At 48.0% G+C, this 18759-nt stretch overlaps 1 protein-coding gene across 1 annotated transcript; it reads right to left on the minus strand.

The window, feature by feature from the left end:
• Positions 1-1305: 1305 nt before the first annotated feature.
• LOC144108656 (uncharacterized) lies at positions 1306-5574 on the minus strand. Its single transcript, XM_077641836.1, has 6 exons — positions 5516-5574; positions 5256-5399; positions 3124-3276; positions 2273-2334; positions 1702-1919; positions 1306-1428 (listed from the first exon to the last, which is right to left on the minus strand). The coding sequence occupies exons 1-6, from the start codon at positions 5572-5574 to the stop codon at positions 1306-1308; spliced, it is 759 nt and encodes a 252-aa protein (XP_077497962.1).
• Between the last annotated feature and the right edge of the window lie 13185 nt (positions 5575-18759).

The raw sequence follows: 18759 nt of genomic DNA on the forward strand, positions 1-18759 counted from the left end.
ACATCAGGGAAACAAAAGCATGCAGCATCAACAGTGATTTGCATATGCCTTGTCGAGTACTGCGCAGAGATTGCACAAGAACAGTTTTATCTTACACTGTGGCCAAACGGGCGAGTTGGCTGTACATTTTTAAGGCGAACAGTGCGAAAGACATAGCCGGAAAGCACAGGAAACACAGGATGAGCACTCGTCCTATGTTTTCTTTGGTTTCCGTCTAAGTCTTACACGCTGTTTGCCCCTTAAAAAAAAAGCTTCATCTTGACTGCCAGCTTGAATGCTAGTAATCACAGGTTTGGCATGTTGTGCAGACTTGTAGGCCCGATGTAGCCCTGGTTTGCACTTTGCTGAAACAGATTACATAACTGGTGGAATGCACAGCAAGTGCTACACAAGACATTGCTCTTCGTAGATTTTACTGGACTAAAAAATCATGTTACGTGTAAAAGACACACGAGTATCACAGACGATGATGCCAACATGGCTGCGTTTGAAGTTGTAAAGGGACCCACAAACGAGAGACATTAACATTGTTGCATCATACCTTTAAAGGCGGAGCTCAAGCATCCGCCAAATTTTTTTTTGCCTGCATTCAACACTAGTTCAGAAGCGACTTTGGACGAATGCTGGCAAGCCTCATTTTTCCTCGGGTCTACTGAGGATAGAACATGTTACAATGCACACAATGGACACTCTACGGAAAAGCAGGAAAAGTAATGCGAAAAAAAACGACTCAGGAACATGCAAACAACCTTAACAGACACAAAATCGAAGTGTTCAAAATTTATCCAGAATCCCCATATTATGATGCCCTTCATAACTACAGTCACTTCAGAACAACTTTGCCCCACATATTGCACTTGCCCACATATTGCAATGAAAGAAAACAAGCACTAGAAATTGCACCTTGTGCACCTGCCACAGCTGCAGGTAAACATTTGAAAGGAATGGAAAATAAAAGAGTATAGGAGGCTTTCACACCTGGCAGAGCTTAAATTACATAACTGGAAGAAAATAAACAGTGTGAAGCATCCGGGCCTGCAGAGCTTACAAGAAATAAAAAAATGATGCTATGGCACATGGCAGAGATGATCTTGAATAAATACAAAAACAGAAACCTGACAAAGAAGCAGACAATGTAAATAAACAAACACATAAAACAGAAATTTTAACAAGCAAACTAAAAATAGTTCAATGAGTCTGCACCTGGCAGAGAAGTAAATAATGTTCTTGAATAAATATAAACATATGAAGATGTTCTTTCATAAAAATAAAAACAAGCAAATAATGCACATAAATATGAACAATTCAATGTGGTGAAGGTGGCTCAAGCTGATTTAGTAAGATTAGCGTCAGTAGGTTCACATTCTGGATGAGCAGCTCTTGCTGACCATTTGACGCCTGCACAGCATCTGTCACCTCCCATATGGCCTGCATGCAAAAATACTTCCAATTACAAATTATTACTGACAACCAATTTTGAGATCTCGCTTAAGCTTTATGTAAAATTTCAGGTGCTGAGATATTTTGGACAAAGTATGGCTGTAGAAGACTCGTGTCAGTTTCATAAACTCAGCTGTCCCAACCACCTCCCACAAGAGGCGTCAAAACAGAAGTAGAGGTGCTCAAAAGAGAGCATTGATATTTATGCTTCAGGTGACGGCTTCGACTCTTCAAAGTGCAGTGTGCGCAGCGAGTACACACCTCCAGCATGCTTTGCTGAAAAGCAGCGTCCTGGCGGTTCCCGGCGTCAGTAAGGGAATCCAAACGATGCGATTCATACAGCATCTGGCGCAGCACCTTATTGGCCCCATCGTCTCGCCGTCGCTTCCCAAGAAGGCTAGGCGTGGCACGCGTTGAGGGCTGCAGTGGGGGCTCTGGTGTGTGCTGCTGTGAGGGCTGCGGCGAGGGCACCGGTGTAGCTGTCGGGAAAGAAAATGTGCTCATCACGTGGTGGAATACGCAAAACATTTGGTACAATGTGTTAGAGGACTTGACATAAATATACAGGACAGCAATCTTGGGGAGCATTGTAGTAGCATATTTCATGTGCACATTTGCTAGACTGCTAGGAGATGTCACAGCCTCACTGCAAGAGAAATAAACATTCTGCACTGCGTGGCAAAGCCAGAGAGAGATAGTTTTGTGTGTACTGTAGAATCACTGCAGTATTTTGGCTACTGCTGCAAATGCTGCCAGAGAGTATAGTGCTATTACTTTCAATCAGCTGCCAGAAAGGGTAGTATGGAGCTTGAATAATGGAAAGCCAACTCACGGTCTGTGGGGCTCCGTGTGTCTTGTCGACAACTTGCTGAGGCTCCCCGTTCTTCTCCTCTGCTGTAACAGGGTAAAAGGTGCGGCTGATTGGTACTGGCAAACCATGAAACTAAAAGAGCACTAGCAAAAGAGAAGCAATCAATAATGCTCAACCACTTGTCTATGCATTCCTGCACCTCCTCCGAGACTAAAATACACCACATATGGAATAAACAGTGCTAGCAAGGCGCAAGGCACAGACATCATGTTTTTAAACGGCCGACCCCTTGTTGTTGAGAATCGACGCAAGCTGGATCCACAGCTCGCGCTTTTCAACAGCTGTGTATGAGTTTGTTAGGTCGGCAGAAGCCCGAGCCAAGAGCGGATGGCTCTCCGTAGACTCTATTACGATAAGCTCCTGCTCGCTAGGCATTCTTCGTGTTGGCGCCATTTCGAGACTATAATTCCCGCTTAGAGAATTGCAGCAGCGAACACAGCGGGGAAAACAAAGAGGGAATAGTTTCTGTTCCGCTTTTCGAAAGCAGGGAATAACAGGGAAAAACCTTTGCTGTGAGTTCGGGCTAATATGTTTTTACAGGAAAGTATGCGTGTGCTGCGCTGCAGCAACTTATAGCACAACCAAGAACGACCGAAAGCGAGCAAGGTTGTTAGCGTGCGCCCAACCGCCTTGCTTGGTTCTTGCTCCTTCCCAACTGAATCATTTGTGCCAGACGTTTATGAAGCCAAAAAAGTTGATTTTATCCAACAAGCCGTGCTTCGTGGACGCCTTGTATTTGCTAAAGTGAAAGAAACAAAACCCAAATTATATGCTTGGCATGTGGCATCTTTAAACCAATAACACAGGCTTACCTCAAGTTGTCTTCGTCGATTTTCGGGCCCGTCGTTTCGTGCAGGTTCCTTTCTGGAGGCCCGTGACCTTCACTGGCTTCGATAATTGTTATCCGCTCACTTTGGACAACCAAATAGAACCTTGATTTCAGACGACGCGTAAAAAAGCAGGAACTAGCCTTGAGATCAGCTGTTTTTTAGAAGGCCGCCATGTTCAGTGTTCACATCTGCCAGCGCGCCCTCATGGCAACAAAACTTACCCACGAAAGCAGTTATTTGCAAAAGTGAATGTCCTTCTTGTTTTACTTCATGGCAGTGAGAGTGAAATACACTTTTATGAAAGAATAAAACAATGTTTATTTTATTCACTGCGTATTCTTATAAAAAAGTTAGCATACGGCCCCTTGCCGTGCAAATTGGCCTCTTCTCGTGCAAATAAACTCTTCCGGGGCGGCACCCTACTAGCCATTGGTTGATTCCGCGTTCCGTCACGCGTTGACGTCTCGCCTTGTCGTCATGCTGTCGTAATTTTGACGTAACGCTCTACAACTTTAGAGAGAGTTCCGTAATTCGGGCCCTGGACTTAGTAGACGGCGCTGCAGCATTGATTGGTGTGGAGTTGGATTCCGCTGGTTGTCTACGGCGAGCAAGCAGTTCACGGCGTTGCCGTAGCTTAGAGACCTCGGCTAAAAGGCATGCAATTTGGTCGTAAATTGCTGCCATGTCCTCACGCAGAGGTTCCATTATGCTGTGCGTTTGTGTAGCTTGAAGGCGACGGCGATCCTCGCGCACTTTATCGCTGTACGACGGTTGGGCAGGGGCTGCAGGTGGATTGGGTTCAGAAAGCTCCGGCCAGTCGTCTTCATCCCACTGAAGAGCCGCAAACCTCTTGGATGTCTTTATCGGGGCTCTGTTTTCATACGGAGGCACTTGCTTACGGATTCCACGCCGAACCTTCTCAGTTGCTTTCTGTTTTGTTGGGCAAGTTTGAGAGGTAATCTCGTGGTCGTCAGTCTTGCAAAGTCCGCACCTGTAAGACGGTGTGCCTTGTGGCCGAGCCTCATCTTGCGTTGTAAAAGGGCATGGTCGGCGCATGTGGCCAGGTTTGAAACAGCTGCAGCAATAGACAGCACTCGGTTTGTAAAGGCGAGGCCGGAGAATACAGCCATAGTAGTAAAGTCGTTCTGAGAGAGTTGGTGGGCCCTGTAGTGTGACGATGCACGAGCGCCCCTTTCCCATATACCGCGCTTGGATGACACGGTGGGTTGGACAGTACAGCTCACGCTGGAGGGTCGTCTGGTCTTCGGCAACGTAGACGTTGTAAACAACACAGCGTTGTAGGTCCGAACCTTCCACTAGGTACACCTGGACCGGCACTGATACCTCGCTTGTAATCGATATGCACTTGAGCGTTTGCTGCTTCTCGACAGCAGTCAAAGTTGGGAGCCACACGATGGTATTAGATTTCGTTCTAGACCTGAAGCCACGAAAACCTTTGATCCCAAGACACTCGTCCAGGTTCGCCTGAAAAATCCTGTTCGGAATGTCTGTCTGGCTTTTGGCTGCCAGAGCTTTAATGACCACTTTACACGATACCGATCCCGATGTCGGCATAGCCACCTGGTTGGCATACGCTGGGCAGGAACGCTTGCCTTTTGAGCTGGAGTTGGCACAAGACGAATCCTGCGCAGTCTCCCCTGATGGGCGCTTTTGAGAAGGGCGGGAAGCCGGTGGCACGGATGGAGATGCTGAAGACAGGTCCACTGGAGAGCTCTCCTCCTCACGCTGCACGTCTGAAGCCCCATCCAGCAGTGAAACTGGACAACTATTGCCGAGTTCGGCCGAGAGGACAGATCGCTCACGGGCTGAGGTGCATTTGGAGAGGGCGGGATGTGCGCTGCCGCTGATGGACCGGGAGCAGGGACCGACGCCGGCGAAGCCACCTCTGCCAGCGCGTCACCGGTGGCTCTAGGCCTAGCCGCGGAGCCCAGTCCAGCTGCCGGGATGACTGAAGGAAATTTGCTTACTGCCACCCAGTCAGACGGCGCATGAGCCTCGGGAGCTTCTTCAGATGGTGCGAAATCAGTTCTCTTGATATAAGGAACGTATTTATGCGGATGGCGAGATTTTTCACAGGAGCGATGTGCAGCCACCTTAGCAGGGACACTTCCTCTTCTTCCGGGCAGCCATCTTCGTCCACAGGACTCTGGCCCAGGCGGAGATTTTGGTGAGTGATGCGGTTGTGGCCCCCATGGAGTTCGTCTGTGTGAGGGTTAGGCTGGGTCGAGTTGACACAGCTGTGGGAAGTGTATATGTGCGCCCCCAGACCCCTTGGGACGCCGAATACTTGCCGCAGCTAGTCAGTCTCATTGAGGGCGACTATTTGCTCTGTGGGGACTTCAGCGCTGCTCACCCGTGGTGGGGATCCCGCAGGGCGGATCGCCGCAGCCGGCACCTAGTACTGGGCTGCATGTTTTGAACACAGAGGTCCCCACGTTTGTCCGTCTACAGGGCGTCCGCACATGCATTGATCTATCCATTGGGACACCCCGATGTGTTTATGGATGACACCCCTCGGCGGACGCCTTGGGTTCGGACCACTACCCTATCATTCTGGCTCAACGGCGCCAGGCAGAGCGGAGGGCTCTCCGCACAGGTCAGCCCGAGCACTGGACCGTGCACAACCGGCTCGACGCGACGTGCCGCCGGTCTCACGATCGATTCCGCAGGGAGTCGTGGGAGGGCATCTGTGCTTTCCTGGTGGCCGCCAGGGTGAGTGCCAGGGCGTGGCGCCTGCTCCGTTCGCTACTGGAGCCTCCCATTCAGCGGACCCCTACCTGGTCATCGCAGTGGCAGGGGGACTCTCCTTCAAGCAGCTGGCTGATAAGCTGGCAGAGGCCCTCTTCCCCCGGGAGCCTCCTCCTGCAGGGCTCTGCCCAAGGAACAACTGCATCCAGCCAGCCTGCAGACATGCTGCGGACATCACGGCCGTCTGCTCCACGGCCCTCACGAAGGGGGAACTCTCCTCTGCCCTGCTACAATCCAAGCGCCGCAGTGCCCCTGGACCAGATGGCGTCACTTATCAGATGCTGCGTAACCTGGACGACGCCATGAAGACGAGCCTGCTCAAGACGTACAACGAGGTCTGGTCCACAGGCTGCCTTCCTGAAGCCTGGCGCACAGCCCTAGTAGTCCCGGTCCTCAAGGCGGGCAAGCCACCTTCTGACCTGCTGTAATACAGGCTGGTGTCTTTGACCTCGGCCCTGAGGAAGCTCATGGAGTCCATGGCCTTGGGGAGGCTGGAGTGGATCGCTGGGGCCACAGGCTTCCTGCCCGAGCAGCAGTATGGGTTCCAGAGGCACCGTTGTACTGCTGATGCCATAGCAGAAATCGTGTCCAGCCTCGTGGAAGCACGTCACTATCGCCAAGTCATCTGCCTCACACTCCTGGGTGTGAAGAGGGCATTTGACAATGCCTCCCTTGAGGTAATCCTCGAAGCCGTGGACTGCTTTGGTGTCACCGGCAGCCTCCGGGGTACATTCGGGGTTTCCTGCAGAACCGCACGAGCTGTGTCCGAGCTGGAGGCGCTACCAGTGCCCCCCAGGCCCTCACCAGAGGGGTTTTCCCGGGCAGCGTGCTGAGCCTCATGCTCTTCAACTTGGTGATAGCCCAGCTGCCCAGCTGCCTTCCAGATGGCCTGAAACTTCCCGTCCGCATTGCCATCTACGTGGAAGGCATTGCCCTCTGGTGCCGCGGGCCGCGGCGCCGGAGGGTTCAGGTCTCAGGAACGTACAGCGGGCCATCAGCAGGGTCAGCTCCTACTTGGAACGGGCTTGCCTGCAGCTCTCCCCCATCAGGTCCGAGGCCATGCTGCTAAACATTCGGCCAGGAGCACGCCCGGGGAAGACTTGCCTCAGCGTCGCAGTACGGGAGCTCCCATGGCGGCATTCCTGCCGCTACCTGGGCCACCTGATTGACCGCCACCTCACCTGGTGGCCAGCTGTCAAGGCATTCGGCAGACAGGCAACCAGGATCCGTGACGCCATCCCGAGTCTCCTGGCTGGAGGGAACGGCATCACCCCACAAATGGGGCTCCGGTTCTTCCAGGCCATGGCAGGGACTCAGTTCCTGTATGCCCTCCCGCTGGTCCAGATGATCATACACCAGCAGTTGGCTATCGAGCGCTACTAGAGGGCTGCAGTCCGCCTGTGCCTGTGACTTCCCCGTGGCTCCCAGGTCCCGGCCACACTTGCAGAGGCCGGCGTGTGGCCCATGGTGCTGCAGGCCCAAAGGACGACACTCCGCCATGTTGAGCGTCTGCACCTCGTTCCTCCTGGAGAGCCTCCTTGGCCATCCTCATTCACGAATGGGGAGGGTTGCCGAGGAGCTCGAGCAGATGGTGGGTGGGCAGCCAGAGCGCCTTCCTCCCCCTCCACGACCGGACCTGGGCCATCTGTACCGGGTGCTCATGTCACCACGTGGTGCCAAGCCGAAGCGCCTCACCACTGCAGTTGGCGTCCGGCAGCAGCGACCCTGGAGGAGGACTTGGCCGGCTGCACGCAGCTATACACGGACGGGTCGGTCCTCACGGGTGCCTGCCCGTCTGCCGCAGCTGCCTGCACTGCACCTTCATTGGGGGAAAGCCGGAAAGCCAGGCTTCCGTTCGTGGCCAGCTCGACCACAGCAGAGCTGGCAGCCCTCCACCTGGCTGCCGACATCCTGGAGTCCCACCCCGCACTGCAGTCTGCGGCCATTCTCAGTGACTCCAGGGTGGCCCTCCAGCTTCTGCAAGAGCCACGGTGCCGGCTGCCAGTTGTAGGCAAGCTGGCCGCCAGACTCAACAGCATCTGTTCCCGTGGCTGCTCTATCTCCCTGGCCTGGATACCCAGCCACGTCGGAGTCGCAGGCAATGAGGCAGCAGACGCCCTGGCCAAGGCTGCCCACGGAAGCCGTACCCTCTGCTCTACTGCTGCGGTGCCCCTGGATGTTGCCAGAACCATCACGGAGCGGCAGCTGCTAATGGAGCACCCCGACCCCAGGGTTGCCCAAGAGACACCCCCTCAATGCCTGCCAGACAAGGGGATCACTAGACGGCAGAGGTCCCTCCTCCTCTGGCTCCGCATCAGATGCTCTTGGATGGGAGCTAGGCTCTATCGCAAGGGTTGGGCCCTCACTGCAGCCTGCTCCCGCTGCGGCCACACGGAGGAGACCACCGATCACCTCCTCCTCGATTGCCCCGCCTTTGCCATCCACCAGGCAAAGCTGGCTGCCTGTTACAGGGACTTGAGCCTTCTTTCCGACTCTGCCAGTGGCCTCCTCTTCCCAATCGGCCCCAACGCTTCCAAGGCGCTCCGGTCTCTCCTCGCCTTCCTGGAGGAGACGGGCCTGGACGGCTATTGCTAGCCTAAGGCAGCTGACTGATACCACTGCGTCTCCCGCATCTTTATTCTCCCCTTTTGCTCTTCCCTCTAAAATTCTACCTATCCTTCTCCTCTCTATCTGAACGCCAGCATTGGTGGTGGTGCGAGAACATCAGTGACAGGCACGTGCACTTTCCTTTCCTCTTCCTTTTTCATATACTTACTACTACTATTCACATCGAGAAGGCTTATGACAACACCTGGAGGTGTGGCATTCTCCGCGACATAGCAGGCCTAGGTATCCGCGAAAAAATGCTGAACTTTCTAAAAGATTTTCTTTCTGACCGTTCATTCTATGTACGCCTATGTTCCACCCTTTCCAAAAAATTCGTTCAGTAGATTGGGGTACCACAGGGGTGTATTTTACATGCTACCTTGTTTGCCGTGAAAATGAGTTAAAGAACTAAAATGGTTCCAAAGTCCATTGTGTCTTCTCTGTATGTCGGTGACCTTCAAATAGCATGCACATCCTCCAGCCTGTCAACCATTGAACGGCAGGTAAAACTGGCATTAAACAGACTCACGGTTTGGGCATACAGGAATGGGTTTAAGTTCTCCCCACAAAAAACAGTTGCTGTTCTGTTCTTGCTTAAAAGAGGTTTGCAGATTGATCCCACCCTCCACTTAAATGAAATTACACCTCCAGTAAAACAAGAACATACATTTTTGGGCGTAACATTTGACAAGTAGCTCACATTCCTGCCACAGATAAACATAATCAAAAATAAAGCCTCCCAATCTCTTATTATAGTGAAAGTCTTGTCACGAAAATACTGCGGATCTGATAGAAAGTGTCGTTTACAAATCTATCGGTCTGTAGTACGCTCTACCCTAGACCATGGATGTGTTGCGTATGGGTCCGCGAGGCCATTATATCTAAAGCGTCTGGTCCCAGTGCATAACCTTTGTTTACCTCTTTCAACTGGCGCACACAGAACATCGCTCATAAATGGCCTCCATATCGAAATCAATGAGCCCTCGCTTACAGAAAGAACTATGCTCACATGCACATAAGTCTTGAAAATCCGTTCCTTGTCGAAACATCTCTGCTGTCCCACAGTTACCAAGTGCACCTCTAGGACACTGTTCATCAACAAACCTCAGCCAATCAGACCTTTACATCTCCGCTTCGAGGATATTTTCCAAAACTTGGAAATACTAAATATCCTTCCTGATGTCGCCTCTGGGCACGTCCCACTGCCGCCATGGTACTGCCTTCCCGCTGTATGTGATTTTACATTACACACTTTCGGAAAAATCAAACTCCACTCAAGTTCATTGCGTGTGACGAGGGGTGAGTTTCCCTCTGCTGGCCTTTGTTTGCAATGCCAAGTGATATGTTTGAGGGTTGATGTGTCGCCGCACCAAGGACAGCAGTCATCGTATTGGGACGGGTGTAGTTTGCTGAGTGTGTTGGGATATGTGTTGATTTGTAGGCGTCTCCTGTCCCTGCATTGCCAGCGTGTGAGTTTAGGGTGGCATTCGCGAGCATAACAAAGTGGCAAGGGAGCAAACACTCCTTGGCTTTGTGTACCTGTGGACAGGATCTAATACCAAATAGGAACCCAGGAAAATGGTAGAATGTATTGCAAGTGACATTGATGAGCTAGGAGCTCAGGGCGAGAAAATTATATTGGGCGACATGAATGCACACATAGAAGACCTGGATGGGTACACAGATTCGACCGGAAGCATGCTGCTGGATATGTGTGGTACGCATGATTTTGTTGTATACAACAGTACTTAGAAGTGTGAAGGGCTCATAACATGGGAGGCAGGAATTCTGAACTCGAGGGTAGATTATGCATTAATATCATAGGGAATGTATAATAGATTAGGGGTAATGAGCGTAGATGAACATGGTTCTAAAAGTCTAGGTAGTGATCACAAACGTATCAAGTTGAGTTTCAGAAGAGAAACCAATGTAGGGTTGAAGCGAGATGAACAATGAGAGGGGAATTTTTACTGAGAAAAGAAATTGGAAGCAGCGGCCAAACAAATTGAGAAAGTAATTTTTGAGGATAATGAAACTGAATGGACTTATACGAAATTAACTCGATAACTTGGGCTGGAGCTAGCTAAGGTGCGAGTCAAGCCAAACGGGAAAAGACGCAAGCCCTAGAGTTGGTGGGATGAGGGGGTCAAGAAGGCGATACAGAAACGTCAGGAAGTGTCCAGCGAACACAGATGCTTCAAGAATAGGGGGGAACCAGAAGCTGAAGTAGACAGAAAATGGGATACCTTCATAAATTGTAGAAGGGAAGCATCCTATTTGACTAATGGGAAAATTAGAAGAAAGGGTGCCCAATGAATGACAAAAGTAAATAAAAAGGATAGAAAAGCAGCTCACAAAATCTGGAAACATCTAAATTCAATGGGTAATAAGAGTAGGCTAGAGCAAAGTTTTATTGTTAGATATCACTGTATTCGACTAGAAGGGGATGAAGCAATGAAACACATAGAAACATGGATGAGAGAAAAATTTAAAGAAACAAAGCACACAATTAATCGAAGGAGGATAGACCGGTTACTGCAATTGCTTCAGTTCAGCAAAGAGAGAGGGAAAGGGCAGAGAAGAAGGTTCCTAGTGCGGCGACAACAGGACCAGATGGTATTCCGATTATGTTAATAAAGAAGCTAAGACCAAAAGCCAAGCAAACATTAATACTGGTAGTGAATAAAATGTTAGTGGATGGCAAAGTCCCCGATGAATGGCGATTGAGTAGAATGAACATGATATATAAGGGAAAGGGGGACAAAGCTGACGTAAGTAACTACCGTCCCATAACAGTGACATCTGTGGTTTACAGTGTGGCGATGCAGATTATAAAGGACAGACTGCAGGCTTAGGTGGAGAACGAGGGAGTGCTTGGGTAAGGTGCAAAATGAGTTCCGGAAACAAAGGAGGTTGGAGGACAATCTTTTTTCAGTGACGCAATATATAGAGATTGCTGAAAAGGAAGACAGGCCTTATGGCTAGCATTTCTGGATATCAGGGGAGCCTACGACAATGTTATTCAAGAGTATTTGTGGAACTTACAGGTCCCATTTGATGTGGAAGATGAAGTAACTAAACTTTTAAAAGATGTATATAAATGCAACACAGTGCTTATAAAATGGGAAAAAATGGACAGGGCCAATAGAGATACAGCGGGGGCTTAGGCCAAGGATGTCCTCTGTCTCTTTTGGTGTTCATGTTGTGCCTGCAAGGGTTAGAGACCAAACTAGAGAGGATCGGACTAGGCTTACACCTTTATTTTTTCAAGCAAAGGAAATGGAGTAAACAGTCATTACCGGGACTAATATAAGCAGATGATATAGCGCTCATGGCTTACAACAAGGAATTTTTACAGAAGCTGATAGACATATGTGGAACAGAGGGAGATAGATTACGTTTCAAGTTTAGCAAGGAAAATCTGCAGTCATGATATTTATTGATGAAGGCGGTGAGCATAGAATACAGGAGTTCACGCTAGAAGTAGGGGATAAGTACAAGTATCTTGGGGTGTGGATAAATAAGGTGCTGAGCACGTGACAGAGCCTGAAAAATATGTAAAGAAAAAAGCTAGTAGGACTCCTGATGTCGTGAAAAACAGGGCAATGTGGAATTACAATAGGTATGAAATTGTAAGCGGGATCTGAAAAGGGGAGATGGTTCCTAGCCTGACTTTCGGTAATGCGGTCCTGTGCATAAAACCAGATGTTCAAGCAAGGTTAGAATTCAAACAACGCGGCGTAGGGAGGCTAGCTTTGAGAGCACATGACAATACACCAAATCAGGGGGCACAGGGTGATATGGGATGGGCGTCGTTCGATAGCAGGAAAGATAGCAATAAGATAGCATTTGTGGAGCGATTGAGAAAAATGGGGGAAAGGCAGTGAGCTAGGGTAGTTTTCAGATACCTGTACATATGGAATGTTGACACGAAATGGAGGCAGCGAACTATAAAATTGACAAGCAAATATCTTGACAGCAGTAGAAAGGAAAATTAGCAATTATCGGTTAAGAAAAAGTTTAAAGAAACAGAGTGACCTCTGCGGAAAACCGGTATGCTGAAGAAATCAGCACTGGCAATATACAGGATCTTTAAGCAGGAAATTGCCAAAGAAAATTTCTATAATAGATGTAGGGGAGGTTCTTTGTTGTTTGAGGTCAGGACGGGAGTTTTGCGGACTAAGACATATAGAATCAGGAACCACGAGATAGACACGTTGTGCGCTGCGTGCGCAGAGCAGGTGGCAACGGCTGAGCACTTGACACTTTTCTGTAAAGGGCTCCACCCTAGAGTGGAAAGCAGTGGGGCTGATTTATCCAAAGCATTGGGGTTTAAGGACAATGAAGGGAAGGTAGATTTTAAGCGGGTAGAGGTAACTGGCAGCTAAAGTCAAGAGAAGAGTAAAATTTCGCAAGACGTAGCTAGGTGGCCTGAACCACCGCCCGATTTAAAGGGCTCAGCCTTATCCATCCATCCATCCATCCATCCATCCATCCATCCATCCATCCATCCATCCATCCATCCATCCATCCATCCATCCATCCATCCATCCATCCATCCATCCATCCATCCATCCATCCATCCATCCATCCATCCTTCCGTCCGTCCGTCCGTCCGTCCGTCCGTCCGTCCGTCCGTCCGTCCGTCCGTCCGTCCGTCCGTCCGTCCGTCCGTCCGTCCATCCATCCATCCATCCATCCATCCATCCATCCATCCATCCATCCATCCATCCATCCATCCATCCAGCCAGCCAGCCAGCCAGCCAGCCAGCCAGCCAGCCAGCCAGCCAGCCAGCTTTTGTTGACTTTTTTTTCCAGCCTGCTCGTCCTGACGTCGTGGTGTGTGCGCTTCATCGGTTCACGAGAACGGGTTTTCGACCACGTTTTTCGAGGTACCGTAGTGAGCTGAAGTGTTTTTAGTGTGCAGGTACAACTGCAAAATTGCGTACGCTCGTTCAGTGCTGTCCAAGTAACGTATATGGCGTATCAGAGCAGAAGCAGCCGCTCTGCCAAATGTGTTTCTTTGTTCTAGATTGGCAGAAAGGGCGGCGCTCGCTCACATTGTAAAGATTTGAAGTCAGAAAATACGGGCGATGTTATTATGTGCGCGTGTTTACGTGCCAGAATGTATTTGCATTGTAGCAATCGTTGTCCTGAAGTCGGCGTTAGTGAAAAGGACGAGCGCTGCCGTGGTGTGCAGACGTAGAGCAGCTCAGCGCTACCACGAACCTGCCTCGAATGGTAAGCAATCCTATTTCGTCATGCATATTGGTTCCCATTTTACAAAGGATATGTTATGGAAGAGCTGTCTCGGGGCTTGCCGTTTCTAAGTACCTAAGTCCCAAGATTTGCAGTGCGACAGGCCGCTCTTTCCTCGTACCCTAGGAAGAGAAGCAGGGCTGAACACAGTTCGCCGAGAATCATTGTGCACACAGGTGTTTTCGTTTTGACGAGACTACTGTTGCACAGTACTGCCGCATGCTGCTTAAGAGCTATACTATGTGTGTTGTGTCAAATTTAAAGCCGTTTAACGCTATTTATGGTTTATGAGGGTTTAACGTTCCAAAGCGACTCAGGCTATGAGGGATGCCGTACTGAAGGGCTCCGGAAATTTCGACCACCTGGGGTTCTTTTACGTGCGCTGACATCGCACAGCACACGGGCCTCGAGAACTTCGCCTCCATCGAAATTTGACCGCTGCGGCCGGGATCGAACCCGCAACTTTCGGGCCGGCAGCCGAGTGCCATAACCACCTAACCACCACGGCGGCATTTAACGCTATTTCGAAAAATTGCTTGCCTTAGAGTTTATTCGTGCGTGGTAATTTTTGCAGCGCTGCGTAGCGACTGTACCGTACCTCTGCGTAACATGGATTGCGTAAGCGTGATGTCTGAGATAAACTTTTAATTTTGTCTGCTGCGCAGACGCTGACTGCAAGTCGTTTTGTGCATCAGGCCGCTTTGCAATTTGTTGGCGCTGCCATCTATTTTGGTTTTTAGTTGTTTTTAGAACGCCACCCAGATTAAGGAATCCTGCGCTGTTAAAGCTAGGTATATTAAGCTTGCCTTCTCAAAATTTTAAGAATTCATTGTTTGGCCAGAGTGACCTAATTAATAAATTTTGGCGGTGTGTAATCAGGATGGTATTAAATGAATGTCTGCAGGGGAAACATCCGCATCCACATTGGAGCCTACAGCTATCACCTTGTTGTCAACTGGAAATATTCATGAGGAGTATGGAAGCTAAGGTAATAATAATTATTGGTTTTGGGGGTAAATGAAATGCCGCAGTATCTGTCTCATATATCGTTGGACACCTGAACCACGCCGAAAGGGAACGAATAAAGTAGGGAGTGAAAGGAGAAAGGAAGAAAGAGGTGCCTTAGTTGAGGGCTCCGGAACAATTTCGACCACCTGGAGATCTTTATCGAGCACTGACATCGCACAGCACACTGGCGCCTTAGCGTTTTGCCTCCATAAAAACGTAGCCGCCGCGGTCGGGTTCGAACCCGGCAACTCCGGATCAGTAGCCGAGCGCCCTAACCACTGAGCCACCGCGTCGGGTGGAAGCAAAGGTAGGTTTAAGTTTTTCAGCAAGCTTCTTTTTATGTTGTTTGTTAGGTTCTCTTTTGGGCCACTTTCGCTTCATTTCTTCATCAAGCGGCTTCATGAAACAGGGTACATAGCCTAACCGTGTCATTTATTTTTACATCCTTGCTAGTTCGTAGTGAGCACAGCAGTATTGCAAACCAATTTGTGTGTTGTTTAACGTAGTTTTTGAAACCCTGCATTAAACGAATAAGTGCCAAATATGTGGATGATTTTTTTACATTTATATTATATTCAACCAAAAACTTTTCCAATAACTTGTGCTCGGCGCATGATGGCCTCAGTTGCCTATGTGCCATAAAACCCGACACAACAACAATAGAAGGCAAAGAAACTGATAAAAATGTTTAAGAGATGAAAACATATAAGGCATGTCAGCAAAAAAATTATATTTTTGAGGCAAGTGACGTGTCCCTCGTCTGTTTTCTAATGGCAGTGGGTTTTACTTCTTCAAGTTTAATTATAACAATATTTGTTTTAAGCGCGAAAAAATTTGCAGTTGTCCCTGCGTTCAATTCCAGCATTGCTCGCTTCACGGTGCTCCAGGTGGATGCTCCTCATATTTTGGTTTTGAAAAGTCCGCTGGCATGTTCATTCACATTTTGTCACTTTCATCTCGAGCATGATGTAAGTCCAGCATGCACCATTGAGAGAGAGATAAAAGCTCGATATGGTGAAACCTGCTTATTGCTCTTAATGGTAGTTGGTTTATGGGTTGGGTTCTGGGGGTTTAACGTTCCCAAGCGACTCAGGCTGAGAGACGCCGTAGTGAAGGGCTCGGAAATTTCGACCACCTGGGGTTCTTTAACGTGCACGTACATCGCACCCTACACGGGCCTCTAGAATTTCGCCTTCATCGAAATTCGACCGCAGCGGCCGGGATCGAACCCGCGTCTTTCGGTCCAGCAGCCGAGCGCCATAACCACTCACCCACCGCGGCGACTGCACTCTTAATGGTAGTGTTCTTATAAATCGCCTAGTGAGTTCACCTTAGTTTTCTTCAATCGTTTTTTGGAGCACCCAGAGGGCTACAACACATTTTATAGTTTTGTTCACCAATGTAAACAGCTCATAGAGCAGTATTTGATCTCTGTGTGGCCTGTGAATACTTTCTGTTGTAGCCAAAGGCCTTACAGTTCCTCCAGTGCAGTCACAAGCACTCTTCGCATGTGACGGGGTGAAAAGGTCCGTTCCACTTAAAACTTGAAATCATTTCCAATGTAGTAGAGGTTTTTAACTCTGATTGGTCAGACCGCAAAATGTGCTTCCCGGCTCAGTACTGTTTGTGTTGAGGAACAATAGCAGTCCTGCCATCCGGCCACTTCATTTCTGCTTTTTGTAAATGTACCCTTCAGCAGGTTTCTGTATTCACGAACCTGGAGGCATTGAAGCTCCGCACACCATTGTATTCGAGCAGTGCAGTGGTGGTTTTGTGTATATTTGCATCTGGCGGCAAAATGTGTTGCAGTGAGGAGAAGGCACGGAGAAATGGCAGATGTGTAACGCAGGCACTGAACTTGCAAAATTGTTTTCTCACTTAAAACAAAAATTCTCCGGTTAAACTTCTAGAAATAAATGCCATTAAATGCCATTGTGCAATTTCCTATCTTTCATAATTTAGTTCACCACATTATGGAATAGACTGCTGATTGTCTCAAAAAGCAAATTTTCTCAAATTTAGATTTTTTTGCTGACAGGCCTTATGCTTTTTGCTCTATGAAACATTTTTATCGCCTTTTTGCCTTTAGGACAGCTTAGAAAAACAGTTGGAATAGCTGCTGTGAGAACATAAAGCTTGATCAACGATTTCAAATTTTCAAATTTTGCGCCTTCTTCCAGGTTTTTTAAAAAAAATTAAGTTAAATTTACTGCATATGGAAGCACAATACTTTTTATTTCTATAAAGTAAGTTTCATAGTCATGCGTAACCATGTTTTTGTTTACAAATATTTCCAAGGATAGTTTTGGCTATGACTTCGAAACGTGAGATGACGGTCACAACAGCAAAAATTTATTCTGCCAGAATGAAATGAAGAAATAAGTCATAGTAATGCAATAAGGCGTTATTTTGTTTAAATAAATCGAAGATGCTTGAGTACTAAGTTTGAATCAGTTGGCGTGGAATGACCCAATGACATTTAAATGAAAACTATGTGCTGGTTTGAAGGAGCTTTTATGATATTTTTGTAGATCGATTAATATTGGAGTGTAGCTAGAATGCTATTTTTTCTGCTTGCATAAGTGTAATGTTTCCATATCATGCCGTTTACTTTGCCTCTTGCGTGCAAATTTGTATTGCTTTGCAACTACCTTGTGGTGCAGGAATTTGCCCCATATGGATCCTGCTGCTCTTGAGCAGTATTCTCAACTGGGCCAGGGGAGTGGTAAGACTATATATACCTTTGCTGAATTTTCGAGAATATTTTATGTATTTGGCTGATTGGTATTTTGTGTATTATATGTAACGGCAGATGAAATGCAGGTCTGTCCTAAGGATGAATATGGCCATTTGTTAACACCATTTTGCAGTAGCGATGTTTGCAAAATTATTTAATCTATTTATCTATTTCGTACTTTTGTTCACTACATGGTGCATATATTCCTTAAAGAAAGGGAACCAGAACTCATGGAGTAGGAAATTTGCCTGTCTTGTTGAGAACATAGTGATGCCACAGCTAGCATCACAATGTGATCTCCAAATGCACACGTTTATGTGTATGTATTTCTTCAAGAGCGGGTGCAGAAAGCAAACATCTGCTTGGTACCCCTTGTGGTCGTTTTCTACATCTAGAATTCATCTCTTAAGAATTTGTGACAGCAGTTTATTCTTGGCAAAACAGCACGCATTGTAACAGGACACAGGCAAGACTCAGATACAAAGCTGACTAACAACTGAGAAATGTATTGCTTTGCTCAAAATAAATGCTGCAAGCATCATCTAAAATGCAGAGGAGGAAAGTCATGGAATCGTCATTTTGTCAAATCTGTTGTGATCATTTATCCTTTCCAATCTCAATTTCTTTTTTTGTTAACATTACTTATCATGTGCTTACGCAGGTTGAACAATTCTTATGTATGATGTGCGTCTGGTATATACCGCACATGAGTTATCGATTATATTTCCTCAGAATTTTACATTCTCGAAATTGTGGAATGCACTCATAGCCCAACAAGTGTCTTGCTACCATGCCGCGATGTCCTGTCTGTGTTGTCGACATGCTCCATTAGATGTACGTTGACACACCGACCTTATTTTCCAACATATCACGCTCCTCATGACAGAGGCATCTTGTTCACTAAGCCACTGTCGCATATTGTGAATTTTTTTCCGTGCATCGTCTTACAATGGGCTCTCTTTGAAGCACCTTTGCTTGGCGTGTTGCATACTAAATTCAGCTACTTTCTGTGAAAACTAATGAAGCCATTGCAAAGAAATTCTACAAGCTGCAATAGAAGGTCAAGTGCCAAACATTGAAGAAAGAAGCCCAAAAACTTGTGTGAAGCCAACAACTCGACCAAACTAGGGCTTGTTGTGAAGAAGGGTGAGGGCCTAAGCCTTCTTTACGGCAGAAACACACAAGAATAACTGGTCTTTTGGTGTAAATGTCTCTGAACAAGTATCGTGGCAGCAACC

Source organism: Amblyomma americanum, chromosome 10 (genome assembly GCF_052857255.1).
Source record: "Amblyomma americanum isolate KBUSLIRL-KWMA chromosome 10, ASM5285725v1, whole genome shotgun sequence".
NCBI classification, from domain to species: domain Eukaryota; kingdom Metazoa; phylum Arthropoda; class Arachnida; order Ixodida; family Ixodidae; genus Amblyomma; species Amblyomma americanum.